The following is an 18,475-nucleotide window of genomic DNA, read 5'->3' as shown; positions in this document are numbered from 1 at the left end:
TTTTTGTCCAAGTCTAAAACACACCCAGCCCATACTTAAAGTTATTTATATCATTATTTACATACAAAAAACCCTCCATTTAGTGAGAAACAACAAGAGAGTAAGCACACGGACCACACAGGAACATTGGAGATGGACAAAAAGGATGAAATGAACAGAAGGTGGACGCTCCAGTTTCAAATGTTTCGTAGTGTTTGAATGTTATATTTCTTGTTGCACTTCAACCATGCATTTGTCTATTTGCACGCTGACTTTTCTGCACCGACACGACTTGGACTTCCTTCATTAATTGTGCCAAAGCGCACGTCTTGACGACTTTCACAAAGAAAGTGATGGCTGTTACTCTTTACGCTGCGCCTTTCTTAGTTTTTTTTTAGCGTGTTCATCTCCCTAGAGAAAGAGCGAAGAAGAAACACTGACTGAGAGGAGCCTGGAGGGCAAGATTCCAGGCTGAAAGGAGGCCAAATAAAACATGTGTGACAAGGACAGGTAGGGAGTAGATAGACACTCTTCTTCCGTGGGTTCAGCTTGGGACACAAATAAATCCATACATTGGTCCCTTCACCAAAAAAAAAGGAAAAAAAAACAGGGCTCCAGGTGTGTCCATTTGTCGCCCTCTGGTGGTGGCTTTCAGAATTGCTCTTCCCAGCTCCTGACATCAACCCAGGCCCCTGCTGCCTTCATACAAACACACACAGACGTATATATATATTAGGGGTGTGGGGGAAAATCGATTCGAATTCGAATCGCGATTTTCACGTTGTGCGATTCAGAATCGATTCTCATTTTTTAAAAAATCTATTGTTTTTTTTGTTTTTTTTAATTCTTTTTTTTTTTTTTTGTTTTTTTTTTAAATTAATCAATCCAACAAAACAACACACAGCAATACCATAACAATGCAATCCAATCCCGAAAGCAAACCCGAGCCAGCAACACTCAGAACCGCAATAAACAGAGCCATTGAGAGGAGACACAAACACCACACAGAACAAACCAAAAGTAGTGAAACAAAAATGAATATTATCAACAACAGTATCAATATTAGTTACAATTTCAACATAGCAGTGATTAAAAATCCCTCGTTGACATTATCATTAGACATTTAGCTTATGAGATGCGATGCAAGTGTAAGCCACTGTGACACTATTGTTCATTTTTTGTAATTTTTTTTTTAAATTAATGTTTGTAATGATAATATCTAGGGCTGCAACTAACGATTAATTTGATAATCGATTAATCTGTCGATTAATCGATTAATAATCGGATAAAAGAGAGAAACTACATTTCTATCCTTTCCAGTATTTTATTGAAAAAAAACAGCATACTGGCACCATACTTGTTTTAATTATTGTTTCTCAGCTGTTTGTACATGTTGCAGTTTATAAATAAAGGTTTATTTAAAAAAAATAAAAATAAAAAAAAAATTTTTTTTTTTTTTTTTAAAAGCCTCTGCGCATGCGCATAGCATAGATCCAACGAATCGATGACTAAATTAATCGGCAACTATTTTTATAATCGATTTTAATCGATTACTTGTTGCAGCCCTAATATCAATGAGGGATTTTTAATCACTGCTATGTTGAAATTGTTACTAATATTGATACTGTTGTTGATAATATTCATTTTTGTCTCACTACTTTTGGTTTGTTCTGTGTGGTGTTTGTGTGTCCTCAATTGCTCGGTTTATTGCTATTCTGAATGTTGCTGGGTCGGGTTTTGTTTTGAAATTGTATTGCATTATTATGGTATTGTTGTGCATTGTTTTCATTTTAAAAAAAAAAAAGAAAAAAAAAAATTTAAAAAAAAAAAAATCGTTTTTGAATCGAGAATCGAAAAAAAAAATCGATTCTGAATCGAATCGTGACCCCAAGAATCGATTTTGAATCGAATCGTGGGACACCCAAAGATTCCCAGCCCTAATATATATATACACATATATGTATATATATATATATGGACATAGACACTCCTGGGTTCAGGCTTATCTGGTGTAGTAGACTCTGTAATAAACACTCTTGGCGCGCCACAGCGAGTAGGAGTTGTCGAACTTGAGCAGGTAGACGCCGCGACCGGGGTACTGGTGGCTGCCGGCGTACACCTCCTCGTGACAGTCCCGCCGGTACACCGGCACAATCTCGTCCACCTGAGGCTTCCCCGCCCCCTTCTTGGCCTTCTCCTCCTCACTCGGGGGCTCCCCTGAAGTCACATGGGCAAGTGGGGGCGTTATAAGATGGCACAGGCGGGGGACACTTGGAGCAACACTGCCACCTACTGCTCATTGTGTATATCTGCCCTTGGCCCAAAACAGTCAAGTCAGTAACTTATTGCAGTGGTGCCATGACGGATTTGCTACATTTTTCGACCTTTTTTGAGCCAAGGCACATTTTTTGCGTTGAAACGCCACCAGCAGAAATCATTAAAAAATGAAACTCAGTTGACAGTAAAAAGTCGTTGGATATGACTTTAACACTAGAAGTCCCAGCATTTTTCTGTCTACCTAGAAGACCCAGAGAGGGGTCATTTGGCCCGACGCTTTTCCCGAATACACTAATCACTCATTTTGTTATGGTAATGAGGCTGTTAGGGGCAGTTTGTCTAGGTAGACAGAAAAATTATACATGTGGGAAATGCCGAAAGGAGCAATGGCAGTGCCAGGATTGTGAGTGACTGCTCAAATGTATGTCAGTCACGTTTACATGGACATGGTTTTTCATTCTTTGTAAATATGCTTTTTTCTTTGTAAATTTTTTTTTTTAAACTATTTTTGGCACACAAAAATAACAATTGCTTCTGCAACAACCCTCCACACCAAAACTGGGAAAACAGTTGCTTTTTCATTCTTTGTAAATATGTTTTGTTTTGTATTTTTTTTAACAATAAATGTCAGAGTGTTGATCCCTTCATTCTGTTGATCCTTGCAAAAACACACACAACCTACCTCAGAACTGAAGCTTGAGCTGTAAGGTCCCCTCCCCCACACAGGCTCAAGTGGCCCCCTGCCGTGTGCCACTAACAGCCACATTTTCATAACAAAAGGAGTGTCCACAGGGGGGACTAGGGGTCAAATGACCCTCTTGTGTGTTTTCTAGGTAAAAGTGTCAATTGACCCTTCTCTGGGACTTCGCGTGTTAAAGCATAACAAGCATGCATCACTATAGCTCTTGTCTCAAAGTAGGTGTACTGTCACCACCTGTCACATCACACCCTGACTTATTTGGACTTTTTGCTGTTTTCCTGTGTCTAGTGTTTTACTTCTTGCCTTGCACTCCTATTTTCCTGTAGCAGTTTCATGTCTTCCTTTGAGCGATATTTCCCGCATCTACTTTGTTTTAGCAGTCAAGAATATTTCACTTGTTTTTATCCTTCTTTGTGGGGACATTGTTGATTGTCATGTCATGTTCGGATGTACATTGAGGACGCCTTCTCTGCTCCGCAGTAAGTCTTTGCTGTCGTCCAGCATTCTGTTTTTGTTTACTTTGTAGCCAGTTCAGTTTTAGTTTCGTTCCCTAAGCTTCAATGCCTTTTCTTAGGGGCACTCACCTTTTTGTTTATTTTTGGTTTAAACATTAAACACCTTTTTACCTGCACACTGCCTCCCGCTGTTTCCCACATCTACAAAGCAATTAGCTACCTGCTGCCACCTACTGATATGGAAGAGTATTACACGGTTACTCTGCCGAGCTCTAGACCAGTGATTTTCGACCTTTTTTGAGCTAAGGCACATTTTTTTGCGTTGAAAAAATGCGGAGGCACACCACCAGCAGAAAGTCATTAAAAAACAAAACTCAGTTGACAGTAAAAAGTCGTTGGATATGACTTTAAAGCATAACCAAGCATGCATCACTACAGCTCTTGTCTCAAAGTAGGTGTACTGTCACCACCTGTCACATCACACCCTGACTTATTTGGACTTTTTTGCTGTTTTCCTGTGTTTAGTGTTTTAGTTCTTGTCTTGTGCTCCTATTTTGGTGGCTTTTTCTTTTGTATTTTCCTTAACAGTTTCATGTCTTCCTTTGAGCGATATTTCCCGCATCTACTTTGTTTTAGCAATCAAGAATAATTTATGTTGTTTTTAAACTTCTTTGTGGGGACATTGTTGATTGTCATGTCATGTTCGGATGTACTTTGTGGACGCCGTCTTTGCTCCGCAGTAAGTCTTTGCTGTCGTCCAGCATTCTGTTTTTGTTTACTTTGTCGCCAGTTCAGTTTTAGTCTCGTTCTGCATAGCCTTCCCTAAGCTTCAATGCCTTTTCTTAGGGGCACTCACCTTTTGTGTATTTTTGGTTTCAGCATTAGACACCTTTTTACCTGCACTCTGCCTCCCGCTGTTTCCCACATCTACAAAGCAATTAGCTACCTGCTGCCACCTACTGATATGGAAGAGTATTACACGGTTACTCTGCCGAGCTCTAGACAGCACCGACACTCAACAACAACACATCATTTGCAGACTATAATTACTGCTTTGCAAAAAATATTTTTAACCCAAATAGGTGAAATTAGATCATCTCCCACGGCACACCAGACTGTATCTCACGGTACACTAGTGTGCCGCGGCAAAACACTGCATTAAATCATTTATAACCGACCGCATTTTCTCCTACTTAACTTTGGCCAGTCCCAGCAGACACACCAATAAGCTTGTTCATAGATGTATTATAAATCTCCTGATAGGAAGTCGCAATTTGTTACATCTTTGTCACATGGGACAATGCACATTAATAAACATATAAAATGTCAAGGTGCCAAATTGTAGGCAAAAGCGAGGTTCCGTCCAGCTCGGGTAATGACCTAAGATCAGGAACAAAGGGACCATAGTAGTTCAAGTGCATAGGGAAGATGGAGAAGTACTACATTTGTTGCATATAATAATTGTGCTGAAGGAAAAAAAATACACATCTCCTTTGGCCTAGTGCTGCTATTATTGCACATTGTCCTATTACCGATAATTTCCAATGTTACATTTTAAAGCATTTATCGGCCGATATTATCGGACATCCCTAGTACTTAACAATATAAACTAGGGATGTGTCCATCTTCATGGAACAGTATGAGATTGGCCTGTGCCGATTTATGTCTTTTAAGGCTGACGCTGTATTTATTTTTAGTCCCCGGTAGTGTTGTCCTGATACCATTATTTTGGTACCGGTACCAAAATGTATTTCGATACTTTTCTAAATAAAAGGGGACCACAAAAATGGCAATATTGGCTTTATATTAACACAAAATGTTAGGGTACATGAAACATATGTTTCTTATTGCAGTTAGGTCCTTAAATAAAATAGTGAACATACTAGACAACTTGTCTTTTATTAGTAAGTAAACAAACAAAGACTCCTAATTAGTCTATGCAGTAACATATTGTGTCATTTATACACCTATTATTTTGTACACATTATTAAGGACAAGTGGTAGAAAATGAATTATTAATGTACTTGTTCATTTACTGTTAATTATCTGCTTACTTTCTCTTTTAACATGTTCTATCTACACTTCTGTTAAAATGTAATAATCACTTATTCTTCTCTTCTTTGATACTTTACATTAGTTTTGGATGATACCACACATTTGGGTATCAAGCCGATACCAAGTATTTAAAGGATCATACATTGGTCATAACTTAAGTCCTCATGTGTCCAGGGACGTATTTCCTGAGTTTATAAACATAATATACATCTAAAAAAATAAAAAATAAAAGTATTTGTGATGCTAAAAAATATCGATTTGCTACGCTCATGTACTTGGTATCATTACAATGGATGTCAGGTGTAGATCCACCAATGGCGTTTGTTTACATTGTGACGGCGGTGAGCTACGGTGTGTAGTGAAGCATGTTTAGCTATTCCTCGTCCTGCAGTGATAATGCTACTTGTAAGAAACTTACTTTATTTGTCGCCATGGAGGCGAGGATTAGTGATTTAAAAGTAGCTACAACACTGCAGTCTGCGGATGGACGTTATATTATCGGACATCTCTACTCAGGACCTTCGTATTGTATGCAATAAAAGAATAGAAGCAACTGGTTTCAATATTGTTTTGATATTATTAACTGAACTGTCAATAGCAATTAGTATAAAACAGGGGTCACCAACGCGGTGCCCGTGGGCACCAGGTAGCCCGTAAGGACCAGATGAGTCGCCCGCTGGCCTGTTCTAAAAATAGCTCAAATAGCAGCACTTACCAATGAGCTGCCTCTATTTTTTTAATTTTATTTATTTACTAGCAAGCTGGTCTCGCTTTGCCTGACATTTTTAATTCTAAGAGAGACAAAACTCAAATAGAATTTGAAAATCCAAGAAAATATTTTAAAGACTTGGTCTTCACTTGTTTAAATAAATTCATTAATTTTTTTACTTTGCTTCTTATAACTTTCAGAAAGACAATTTTAGAGAAAAAATACAACCCTAAAAATGATTTTAGGATTTGTAAACACATATACCTTTTTACCTTTTAAATTCCTTCCTCTTCTTTCCTGACAATTTGAATCAATGTTCAAGTAAATGTATTTTTTTTATTGTAAATAATAATAAGGGCGGCATGGCGTAGTGGGTAGAGCGGCCTTGCCAGAAACCTGAGGGTTGCAGGTTCGCTCCCCGCCTCTTACCATCCAAAAATCGCTGCCGTTGTGTCCTTGGGCAGGACACTTCACCCTTGCCCCCGGTGCCGCTCACACCGGAGAATGAATGATGAATGAATGAGTTGTAAAAATGAATGATGGGTTCTCACTTCTCTGTGAAGCGCTTTGAGTGTCTAGAAAAGCGCTATATAAATCTAATCCATTATTATTATTATTATTATAAATACATTTTAATTTAATTCTTCATTTTAGCTTCTGTTTTTTCGACGAAGAATATTGGTGAAATATTTCTTCAAACTTATTATGATTAAAATTCAAAAAAATTATTCTGGCAAATCTACAAAATCTGTATAACCAAATTTAAATCTTATTTCAAAGTATTTTGAATTTCTTTTAAAATTTTTGTTCTGGAAAATCTAGAAGAAATAATGATTTGTCTTTGTTAGAAATATAGCTTGGTCCAATTTGTTATATATTCTAACAAAGTGCAGATTGGATTTTGACCTATTTAAAACATGTCATCAAAATTCTAAAATTAATCTTAATCAGGAAAAATGACTAATGATGTTCCATAAATTCTTTTTTTAATTTTTTCAAAAAGATTCGAATTAGCTAGTTTTTCTCTTCTTTTTTTCGGTTGAATTTTGAATTTTAAAGAGTCGAAATTGAAGATAAACTATGTTTCAAAATTGAATTGTCATTTTTTTCGTGTTTTCTCCTCTCTTAAACCGTTCAATTAAGAGTAAATATCATTCATTATTAATAATAACAGAGTTAAAGGTAAATTGAGCAAATTGGCTATTTCTGGCAATTTATTTAAGTGTGTATCAAACTGGTAGCCCTTCGCATTAATCAGTACCCAAGAAGTAGCTCTTGGTTTCAAAAAGGTTGGTGACCCCTGGTATGAAATGTAGTGGATACATGGTATCGGCATTGTATTGGTTGGATGATTGTATTTGAATGTGCAGCATACAACTCTGATTCTGAACATCCCTAATGGAAACGTGCATATGCACACTATAACACATTTTCGGGTGCAAACAATATGTGGAATGTTTGGTGGTGGTCAGCGGGCAAATTAGCAGCCACCTTTTTGTCAAGTGTGAATGTGGACTGAATGCATGACGGCTTGACACTTCTCACTGTAACGCGCTTTGGGTATCGAGTATAAATCTGATCATTGTTGTCATTATTTGGACTACACAGGGCTGTTCAAAAGTGCCTCACCTTCCTCCTCCTCGTCCTCATCGGTGGACTCCGACACGTGCACGCTGACCGAGGCCGACGCCGCATCCGTCCACTCGAAGAAGACCCCGAAGCCGATGTCGTAATAGTCTGTGGCGAACTCCCAGAACAGGTAGGAGCCTTCCTCGTGCGTGGGGACGCGCACCGTCACCACCTCGCCGCGCCCCACCGTGATCACGCTGTCGGCGTCCTGGCGGATCTTCTCTTTGAAGTCTTTGATTTGCGGGCGCGTCCACATGGAGGGAGCAGCGATGACGGGGGGAGAGTCTGCTGTTGTGCCAGAAGACGTGTTCGTTACAATCACGGAGAGAATTGTGTCATCTGGATGTGACAAAACACATTCCAAACCTTTGAACTGGTTAAAATGTGTGGTATCTACCTATAACAGGGGTCCTCAGGTCCTCAGGATAAGTTTAAAAGGTTCAGTTACAATCTGATCCTTACAATGCAAGCTCTTTGAGCTAAAACAAAAATAGTTTCAAGCACATTTCTTCTTTGCCGTTTTATTGTCCATATTTTTACAAGGATTTGTTTCCTTAAATGTTTGTCCTCGCCTTACCCATAATATCAAGCTTAGTAAGCACCGCAGTTCAAGTAGTCGTTAACCCTTGAGGAAACCTCGGGCTCTAAACTGGCTTATTAAATATGTTCCTTAGGTCAGTGTTGGATTATTTCCTCTATTTGGGTTAAAAATATGTTTTGCAAAGCAGTAATTATAGTCTGCAAATGATGTGTTGTTGTTGAGTGTCTGTGCTGTCTAGAGCTCGGCAGAGTAACCGTGTAATACTCTTCCATATCAGTAGGTGGCAGCAGGTAGCTAATTCCTTTGTAGATGTGGGAAACAGCGGGAGGCAGTGTGCAGGTAAAAAGGTGTCTAATGCTGAAACCATAAACAAAAGGTGAGTGCCCCTAAGAAAAGGCATTGAAGCTTAGGGAAGGCTATGCAGAACGAGACTAAAACTGAACTGGCTACAAAGTAAACAAAAACAGAATGCTGGAGGACAGCAAAGACTTACTGTGGAGCAAAGACAGCATCCACAATGTGCATCCACAATGTACATCCGAATGTCCCCATAAAGAAGGATAAAAACTAGAGATGTCCGATAATATCGGACTGCCGATATTATCGGCCGATAAATGGTTTAAAATGTAATATCGGGAATTATCGGTATGGGTTTCAAAATTATCGGTATCGGTTTCAAAAAGTAAAATGTATGACTTTTTAAAAGGCCGCTGTGTACACGGACGTAGGGAGAAGTACAGAGCGCCAATAAACCTTAAAGGCACTGCCTTTGCGTGCCGGCCCAGTCACATAATATCTACGACTTTTCACACACACACAAGTGAATGCAAGGCATACTTGGTCAACAGCCATACAGGTCACACTGAGGGTGTCCGTATAAACAATTTTAACACTGTTACAAATATGCGCCACACTGTGAACCCACACCAAACAAGAATGACAAACATGTCGGGAGAACATTCGCACCGTAACACAACATAAACACGACAGAACAAATACCCAGAACCCCTTGCAGCACTAACTCTTCTGGGACGCTACAATATACACCCCCCGCTACCCCCTACCCCGCCCACCTCAACCTCCTCATGCTCTCTCAGGGAGAGCATGTCCCAAATTCCAAGCTGCTGTTTTGAGGCATGTTAAAAAAAATAATGCACTTTGTGACTTCAATAATAAATATGGCAGTGCCATGTTGGCATTTTTTTCCATAACTTGAGTTGATTTATTTTGGAAAACCTTGTTACATTGTTTAATGCATCCAGCGGGGCATCACAACAAAATTAGGCATAATAATGTGTTCATTCAACGAATTGATATCGGTATCAGTAATTAAGAGTTGGACAATATCGGCAAAAAAGCCATTATCGGACATCTCTAATAAAAACAAGTGAAATATTCTTGACTGCTAAAACAAAGTAGATGCGGGAAATATCGCTCAAAGGAAGACATGACAGGAAAATACCCAAAAAATAGAAAAAGCCCCCAAAATAAGAGTGCAAGACAAGAAGTAAAACACTACACACAGGAAAACAGCAAACAAGTCCAAATAAGTCAGGGTGTGATGTGACAGGTGGTGACAGTACACCTACTTTGAGACAAGAGCTATAGTGATGCATGCTTGGTTATGCTTTAAAGTCATATCCAACAATTGCGACAACGACTTTTTATTGTGAACTGAGTTTCGTTTTCTAATGATTTCTGCTGGTGGTGTGCCTCCGCATTTTTTCAACGCAAAAAAATGTGCCTTGGCTGAAAAAAGGTTGAAAAACACTGACTTAGATTATATGATTGTTTAGTTAAAAGGTTAGTTGTGTTGAACCCTGAATACAGCTGGTATAGGCTCCAACCACCCCCGCGACCCCGAGAGGGAAAAGCAGTAGAAAATGGATGGATGGGTCTTAAATTTTTTCAGCAGGTGTTTTATTATAAGTATAAAAAAAAAATCTAAAAAATTGGATTGCGTTTTGGATTGAAACATTGTTGGACTAGAATATTTAAAAAAATATACACACTCTTTATGCCCCATCGACTCCCATTATAAGTGCTATTTTTGACAGACTGTAATCCTCGCATATCACTACACTTTTTCCGTGAAAGCCGAATTAATCTCAATGATTGAAAAACAAGGAAATATTGTTTTGGTGTAATTGCGCCCTTTAACCACCAGATGACGCCAGAAGACCATAGTGCTTGATTGTCTGAGCTGAAATGTCCACTGTAGCAAAATTCAATTAATGAATTCTTGACCTAGTCAATGCTGTAAATACCTAACCTCAACTATTCTACTTTGCAACTTATTCTTTTAGATAAATTACATGTTTTCCATGATGAAAATATATATTTGGACAAAAAGTCATAAAACTAATTTAAACAAATGAAAAACTTTCTACCAATAAATTGATTGGAAGTTGTTAAAAGATTTCAAGCGTTGAAAGTAAAACAAAAATAAATCCATCACTAACTTATTCCACTTTGATGAGAGAGTCCCTTAACATAAAATAAGTGAAGAGGTGCTAAAAATATAATTTGACTTTGGATTAAAAGAACTTGTCTGTTTTACTTGATCTCAAACAAGTGACTTATTCTGTCCTGTCAGTCATTTTAAAGTTAAAGTTAAAGTACCAATGATTGTCACACACACACTAGGTGTGGCGAAATCATTCTCTGCATTTGACCCATCCCCTTGTTCACCCCCTGGGAGGTGAGGGGAGCAGTGAGCAGCAGCGGTGGCCGCGCCCGGGAATCATTTTTGGTGATTTAACCCCCAAATTCCAACCCTTGATGCTGAGTGCCAAGCAGGAAGGTAATGGCTCCCATTTTTATAGTCTTTGGTATGACTCGGCCGGGGTTTGAACTCACAACCTCCCCATCTCAGGGCGGACACTCTAACCACTAGGCCACTGAGTAGGAAGCATTAAAGCATGTCATCCAATAATTCAGACACTTTTCTTAATCCTGAAACGTTACTTTGGACGATTTCAAGCATCCTATATACAGCAAAGTTTCATGTCTTCCATGCTATTCCCCGCACCGGCTTTGTGTTAGCAAGCAAGGCTATTTAAGTTGTTGCTATCTTTCTTTGTGGGGACATTGTTGATTGTCATGTCATGTTCGTATGTACTTTGTGGACGCCGTCTCTGCTCCACATGCTGCAAGTTTTTGCTGTCGTCCAGCATTCTGTTTACTTTGTATCCAGTTCAGTTTTACCTTTGTTTTGCATAGCCATCCCTAAGCTTCAATGCCTTTTCCTTTCCCTTTTGTTCATTTTTGGTTTAAGCGCTACATACCTTTTTACCTTTTGCATATTGGGTACACGACAAACCGTCGTCGTCTCACCCGATACATTCCGACTTTTACAAAGCCATTAACCACCTGCTGCCACCTACTGACGTGGAGTATTACATGGTTACCCTGCCGAGCTCCACACAGCACAGACACTAAAGGAACAGCACATTATTTGCAGATTATAATTATTAATTTGCAAAAAATATTTTAATATTTGACCAATTACCGTATTTTTCGGAGTATAAGTCGCACCTGCCGAAAATGCATAATAAAGAAGGAAAAAAACATATACAAGTCGCACTGGAGTATAAGTCGCATTTTTTGGGGAAATGTATTTGATAAAAGCCAACACCAAGAATAGACATTTGAAAGGCAATTTAAAATAAATAAAGAATAGTGAACAACAGGCTGAATAAGTGTACATTATATGAGGCATAAATAACCAACTGGTATGTTAACGTAACTTATTATGGTAAGAGTCATTCAAATAACTATAACATACAGAACATGCTGTACGTTTACCAAACAATCTGTCACTCCTAATCGCTAAATCCCATGAAATCTTATACGTCTAGTCTCTTACGTGAATGAGATCAATAATATTATTTGATATTTTACGCTAATGTGTTCATCATTTCACATATAAGTCGCTCCTGAGTATAAGTCGCACCCCCGGCCAAACTAGGAAAAAAAACTGTCACTTATAGTCCGAAAAATACGGTAGGTGAAGTTGCGTAATTTCCCACGGCACACCAGACAATATCTCGCCGCACACTAGTGCTATAAAGCGCTACTCAGCCATCAATCATGTGTTCATAAGCCTTGGGTGGTTCTGCATGCTACGCAAGCAAAGTTCGACTTCCAGGTGTCGTTGAGGAGGGAGGGAGGTCAAAAGAGTCCATCTTTGAAATTCCTCAGGGGATGATTACAGAACAGCCTGTTCTTGTACTCAGTACGTGTCCATGCATAAATTAGTCAGATTTCTCAAATAGTTCGGCTCTAAATAAACATCCTACGAATCAAGGAAACACCTTAATTAAATTTCAGAAAAATCCGACTAACACCTGGATCATGCGATTAGAATTCAGGGGCCGTACTTATCAAGCTTCTTAGAATTACTCCTAAGAAGTCTGCTAAGAGTTGACTTAAGAGTAAATAAATTCTTCGCTGAAAGCTGCACTTAAAAGTTAGTTATCAAGCGTCTTACTCACACTTTCAGCGAAGTGTAGGACTGAATCTTAAGTGTCACACTCAGAGCTGAATTACGACATTACTATGTGCCGTAAATGGAATTTTAGGTGACGTCATTTCTGTGTCCATACAAATGACCAATCACAGAAGGGAATCCGTTGTCTAAGAATAAAGAAATATCTTGGAAATATTTAAGTGGACAATGGGAGTGTATATTTTGACAATAAACTACAAAATAATACAAAACAAACTAGTCCCCGCCGGCACTCACGCTACCGCTCCCTCTCTTCTCTCGCCCACACACTCACTGACGTCACTCACCTCACGGCCACACACACACGCTACTGTCATAACATTTCCTTTCCAATTCATTAATTAGGCAACTAATTTGAAACTGGTGTGGGTGGCTCTATATATACTAGCCCACTGCAGCCACATGCAGAAATCAACAAGGAATCGAAAAGTATTAAATCCGTGACAAAAATAATATCCGCTCTGTCTAAACGATACCGTTTGATCAGCTGCTCGTCATCAAAAAAACAACAACATTGTTCCGTTCCCTGAACGTTCGCGCACGTCTCTCTCGCCTCAGTGCCATCCCCTGCTGGCAACTCCTAACCACTTAAGACACCTCTGAAGGTCTCTTAAATATCGTGGAGAGTAGGAGTGATTCTTAGACTTAAGAACGTTGATAAAAAGCTTTTATTCTTAAATTTGAGAGTAGGACTAAATTTCGCAAATTCTCAGGACTTAAGTGTAAAATGGCACTCTAAGAAGCTTGATAAGTACGGCCCCAGATCTCTGGGAGGGGTGTGTTCTGCCAAAGGGGACCTTTCGTATTGCGACTGCACGAGTCTCAACGCACGAGATATAACCCAAAAGAAGATACCATTCAATAAAAACGTAAGCAACAATTGTAATTAAGAGGAGACTCTTTATTTCAGGGGTGCCCACTAGGGCTGCGAATCTTTGGGTGTCCCACGATTCGATTCAATATCGATTCTTGGGGTCACGATTCGATTATAAATCAATTTTTTTTTCCGATTCAACGCGATTCTCGATTCAAAAACGACATTCATTCAATACATAGATTTCAGCAGGATCTACCCCAGTCTGCTGACATGCAAGCAGAGTAGTAGATGTTTGTAAAAAGCTTTTATAATTGTAAAGGACAATGTTTTTTTAACTGATTGCAATAATGTAAATTTGTTTTAACTATTAAATGAACCAAAAATATGACTTATTTTATCTTTGTGAAAATATTGGACACAGTGTGTTGTCGAGCTTATGAGATGCGATGCAAGTGTAAGCCACTGTGACACTATTGTTCTTTTTTATTTATTTTTATAAATGTCTAATGATAATGTCAATGAGGGATTTTTAATCACTGCTATGTTGAAATTGTAACTATTATTGATACTGTTGTTGATAATATTTAGGGTCCGCCTGTACCCTGTATAAAGGACTCCCACAGGGAGTCCTTTATACATGGACAAAGGACACTATTGTTATTGTAAGGTTTATTATTATTATTCCGCAGCTTTGCGCACTACTTTGCCCCCCTTAACATGCTTCAAAACTCACCAAATTTGACACACACATAGAAAAACGTGCCCCAACCACTTTAGTAAAAAAACCTACAAAAAAATTGCGCTCTAGCGCCCCCTAGGAAGAAAACTGCCTGTAACTCCCAGTACGAATGTCGTAGAGACATGAAACAAAAACTTCTATGTAGGTCTCACTTAGACATACATTTCATAATTTAACATCCTCGGGCAAAAACCAACAGGAAGTTGGCAATTTCCCCTTCAAGACAAAAAATGACTAAAAACACAAATTTTTGCCTCTTTGAGCTGTATTTTGACCCCTTTAAAATACTTCAAAACTCACCAAACTTCTCACACACATCAGGACTGGTGGAAATTGCGATCTAAAAAAAACCAAAAAACTCCAAAACTCAAAATTGTGCTCTAGCGCAATTTTTGAATAAAACTGAAACAAAACTGCTTCTCAGAGGAAAACAGAGACAAAACTGCTTGTAACTTCCGGTAGGAACGTCTTAGAGACATGAAACAAAAACCCCTACGTAGGTCTCACTTAGACCTACATTTCATAGATTGACATCCTTCAGCAAAAATCAACAGGAAGTTTGCTATCCTTCCTTCAAAACAATTTTTTTGTTTAATCCGGTCACCAAACATCAAACATTTTCTCCTCTGAGCGCGTTTGTCGTTTCGGCTTTAAACTACTACAGGAGAGAGATTGAACCCTTCTGATTAAAAGTTGACGACGGCGTTTTGATTCGTGCTACCGTTTTGATTTTACGAGCCTTCAAAGAAAAGAACCACTGTGCCGCAGCACCTAGGAAAAAAACACAGACAACTTCCTCTAACTCCCAGTACGAATATCGTAGAGACACGAAACAAAAACCTCTATGTAGGTCTCACTCAGGACTACCACTGGACAAAAGTATTGGGACACCTAGGACTAGCACCTGCCAAAATTTTTGTTTCACTACTTTTGGTTTGTTCTGTGTGGTGTTTGTGTCTCCTCTCAATTGCTCTGTTTATTGCAGTTCTGAGTGTTGCTGGGTCGGGTTTGCTTTTGGAATTGGATTGCATTGTTATGGTATTGCTGTGTGTTGTTTTGTTGGATCGATTAATTTCAAAAAATTAATAAAAAAATAAGAAAAAGAAAAAATGTGATTTTTGAAAAATGAGTATCGATACTGAATCGCACAACGTTAGAATCGCGATTTGAATTCGAATCGATTTTTTCCCACACCCCTAGTGCCCACACTTTTTTGCAGGCGAGCTACTTTTCAATTGACCAAGTTGAGGGCATCTACCTCATTCATATATATAATTTATATTTATTTATTTATGAAAGAGACGTTTTTGTGAACAAGTTAAAGGTGTTTAATGGTAATACAAGCATGTTTATAGATCCCTTTCTTTCATGGAGACAAGAATATAAGTTGGTGTATTACCTGATTGATGACTTGCATTGATAGGAATCAGACAGTAGTGATGATAACATCCACATTTCTGAATGGAGATGAAAAAAAGTCCTCCTTTCTGTCCAATACCACATGAAAGTGCTTGCTTTTTGCCATCTTATTTGTCCAGCTTCCATACTCGTTTTTACACACTTTACAAGAAATACATTGGTGGCAAACTCCGTAGCTTGCTAGCTTGCGCACGCTAGCTTTCTGAGACTCTTATTTTGTTAGCTCAGGCAGGATGAAGCAGGGCTTTTATTGTGAAGACAGGACCTGTGGAGTCGGTCTTTAGAGTTTTGACGGCAGGGACGACGCGAGCGTACTTGCCAACCCTCCCGATTTTCCCGGGAGACTCCTGAATTTCAGTGCCCCTCCCGAAAATCTCCCAGGGCAACCATTCTAGCGAATTTCTCCCAATTTCCGCCCGGACAACAATATTGGGGGTGTGCCTTAAAGGCACTGCCTTTAGCGTCTTCTACAACCTGTCGTCACGTCCGCACACACACACAAGTGAATGCAAGGCATACTTGGTCAACAGCCATACAGGTCACACTGAGGGTGACCATATAGACAACTTTAACACTGTTACAAATATGCGCCACACTGTGAACCCACACCAAACAATAATGACAAACACATTTTCGGGAGAACATCCGCACCGTAACACAACATAAACACAACAGAACAAATCCCCAGAACCCCTTGCAGCACTAACTCTTCCGGGACGCTACAATATACACTCCCCGCTACCACCAAAACCACCACCTACCCCATCTCCCGAATTCAGAGGTCTCAAGGTTGGCAAGTATGGGTGCGAGAGTCTGTTGAAATAAAAAGTGCTTCTCGCCTTCCTGTCGGTCATTTTTTCTTAATAACGATCTGGCAGCAGCCAGCGTCATCTCACAACACCCTCGGGTGCCATGAATGTCAATCGAGTGACGAACGTGACGCCTTAGTGAAGATTGATGAGCACTCATTTTTAGGTCTATTTTTTTGGATTGACTGACACACCCTCCACCATCGACCGGTAGCTCGTGAGCGACGTAATGTGCACCCCTACTTTATTTGCTTCATTAATTCACAAGAATAGAACATGTTGAAGCACATCAATGGTAAACAAAAAAAAGAAACAGATTTATTTCAGAAGATAGCTAAAGAAATGTAGAATGCCGTCTTAATTTGGACACCCGGACGAAATACGAATGAGATGAAATAGAATGAAGCAGGTATATTACAAGGCAAATAATAAAGCATACACACACCTCTCCACGCTCTATTTGTGCACTCCCAACTGATGAACAATAACCCTGTATTCCGCACAACTGGCAAGATAGTCCAGAACAATAGCAACCTTCATCTGGAACAGTATCAGTCGGGGCACCAACAGTCTTTTCCTTCGGATTTAAAACTCCTTCCATCAATCCACAGAGCCTGAATAAACTACGGGACATTCAAAAGTTTTGTTTTCATGATTCTCCATCTGAAAATTCCTTTGAAAAAAACTCTCTGCTTCAGAGCTGCATCCGCTCCGATGCATTCTTGGTGGTAGCGTCATCTTCGTAGCGCAATCGAAGATCATTTATTGCAGCGGTCTGCTATTTAACATCAGCGTAGCCATAAGAGACGTAATATTTTTAATCTGGGCCAATATTACAGCGGACATCACTTAAAACGGAGCTAAACTGATGTCAATGCAATCCAATCCAATTTATTTGTATAGCACATTTAAACAACAGAAATGTTTCCAAAGTGCTCCACAACAATATTAAAAACAATATTCAAATATTATCCTTAGCTCCACCAATGACTGAATAAAAACTAAATATAAATAAATATAAAACCAATATAAAAATAAATATGATTAAAAACGATTTTAAAGGGTAAAACTAGAGATGGCCGATATTATCGGCCGATAAATGCGTTAAAATGTAATATCGGAAATTATCGGTATTGGTTTTTTTATTATCGGTATCGTTTATTTGTTTTTTGTTTTTGTTTTTTGTTTTTTTACACTCATTCACACTCATTCACACAAAAGGGTTGTTTCTTTCTGTTATTAATATTCTGGTTCCTACATTATATATCAATATATATCAATACAGTCTGCAAGGGATACAGTCCGTAAGCACACATGATTGTGCGTGCTGCTGCTCCACTAATAGTACTAACCTTTAACAGTTCATTTTACTCATTTTCATTCATTACTAGTTTCTATGTAACTGTTTTTATATTGTTTTACTTTCTTTTTTATTCAAGAAAATGTTTTTAATTTATTTATCTTATTTTATTTTATTAATTTTTTTTTTTAAAGTACCTTATCTTCACCATACCTGGTTGTCCAAATTAGGCATAATTATGTGTTAATTCCACGACTGCATATATCGGTTGATATCGGTATCGGTAATTAAAGAGTTGGACAATAACGGAATATCGGATATCGGCAAAAAGTCATTATCGGACATCCCTGGGTAAAACCAATTAAAACAATAAATAGAAATCAACATTTTAAAAACACAGAGGACCACACAACTCACGTAGTGTTAAAAGCCAGAGAATAAAAGTGGGTCTTAAGACGAGACTTAAAACACTCCACTGTGGGAGCAGTTGGAACATGGAGGAGCCCCTTTCTCTCTGGCACTCATCGAGGGTGGAC

The 18,475-nt window shown here is 38.8% G+C and overlaps 1 protein-coding gene across 2 annotated transcripts in view; it reads right to left on the bottom strand.

Moving 5' to 3' along the window:
• Window positions 1-1,756: 1,756 nt before the first annotated feature.
• The window catches only part of acbd3 (acyl-Coenzyme A binding domain containing 3), a 39,176-nt gene continuing 22,457 nt past the window's right edge, over window positions 1,757-18,475 (bottom strand). Inside the window, exons 7-8 of one of the 2 annotated variants that reach the window (XM_062033792.1) lie at window positions 7,805-8,092; window positions 1,757-2,196 (exon numbers count right to left, since the gene is read on the bottom strand). In XM_062033792.1, coding sequence (XP_061889776.1) covers window positions 1,982-2,196; window positions 7,805-8,092 — 503 coding nt within the window. In that variant the 3' untranslated portion in view covers window positions 1,757-1,981. The remainder of the gene's footprint in view (window positions 2,197-7,804; window positions 8,093-18,475) is intronic. The other variant, XM_062033793.1, reaches the window with a different exon arrangement.

The sequence above is a fragment of the Entelurus aequoreus genome, linkage group LG23 (genome assembly GCF_033978785.1).
Source record: "Entelurus aequoreus isolate RoL-2023_Sb linkage group LG23, RoL_Eaeq_v1.1, whole genome shotgun sequence".
In the NCBI taxonomy this organism is placed as follows: domain Eukaryota; kingdom Metazoa; phylum Chordata; class Actinopteri; order Syngnathiformes; family Syngnathidae; genus Entelurus; species Entelurus aequoreus.
This window is presented reverse-complemented; position numbering and strand designations above follow the sequence as displayed.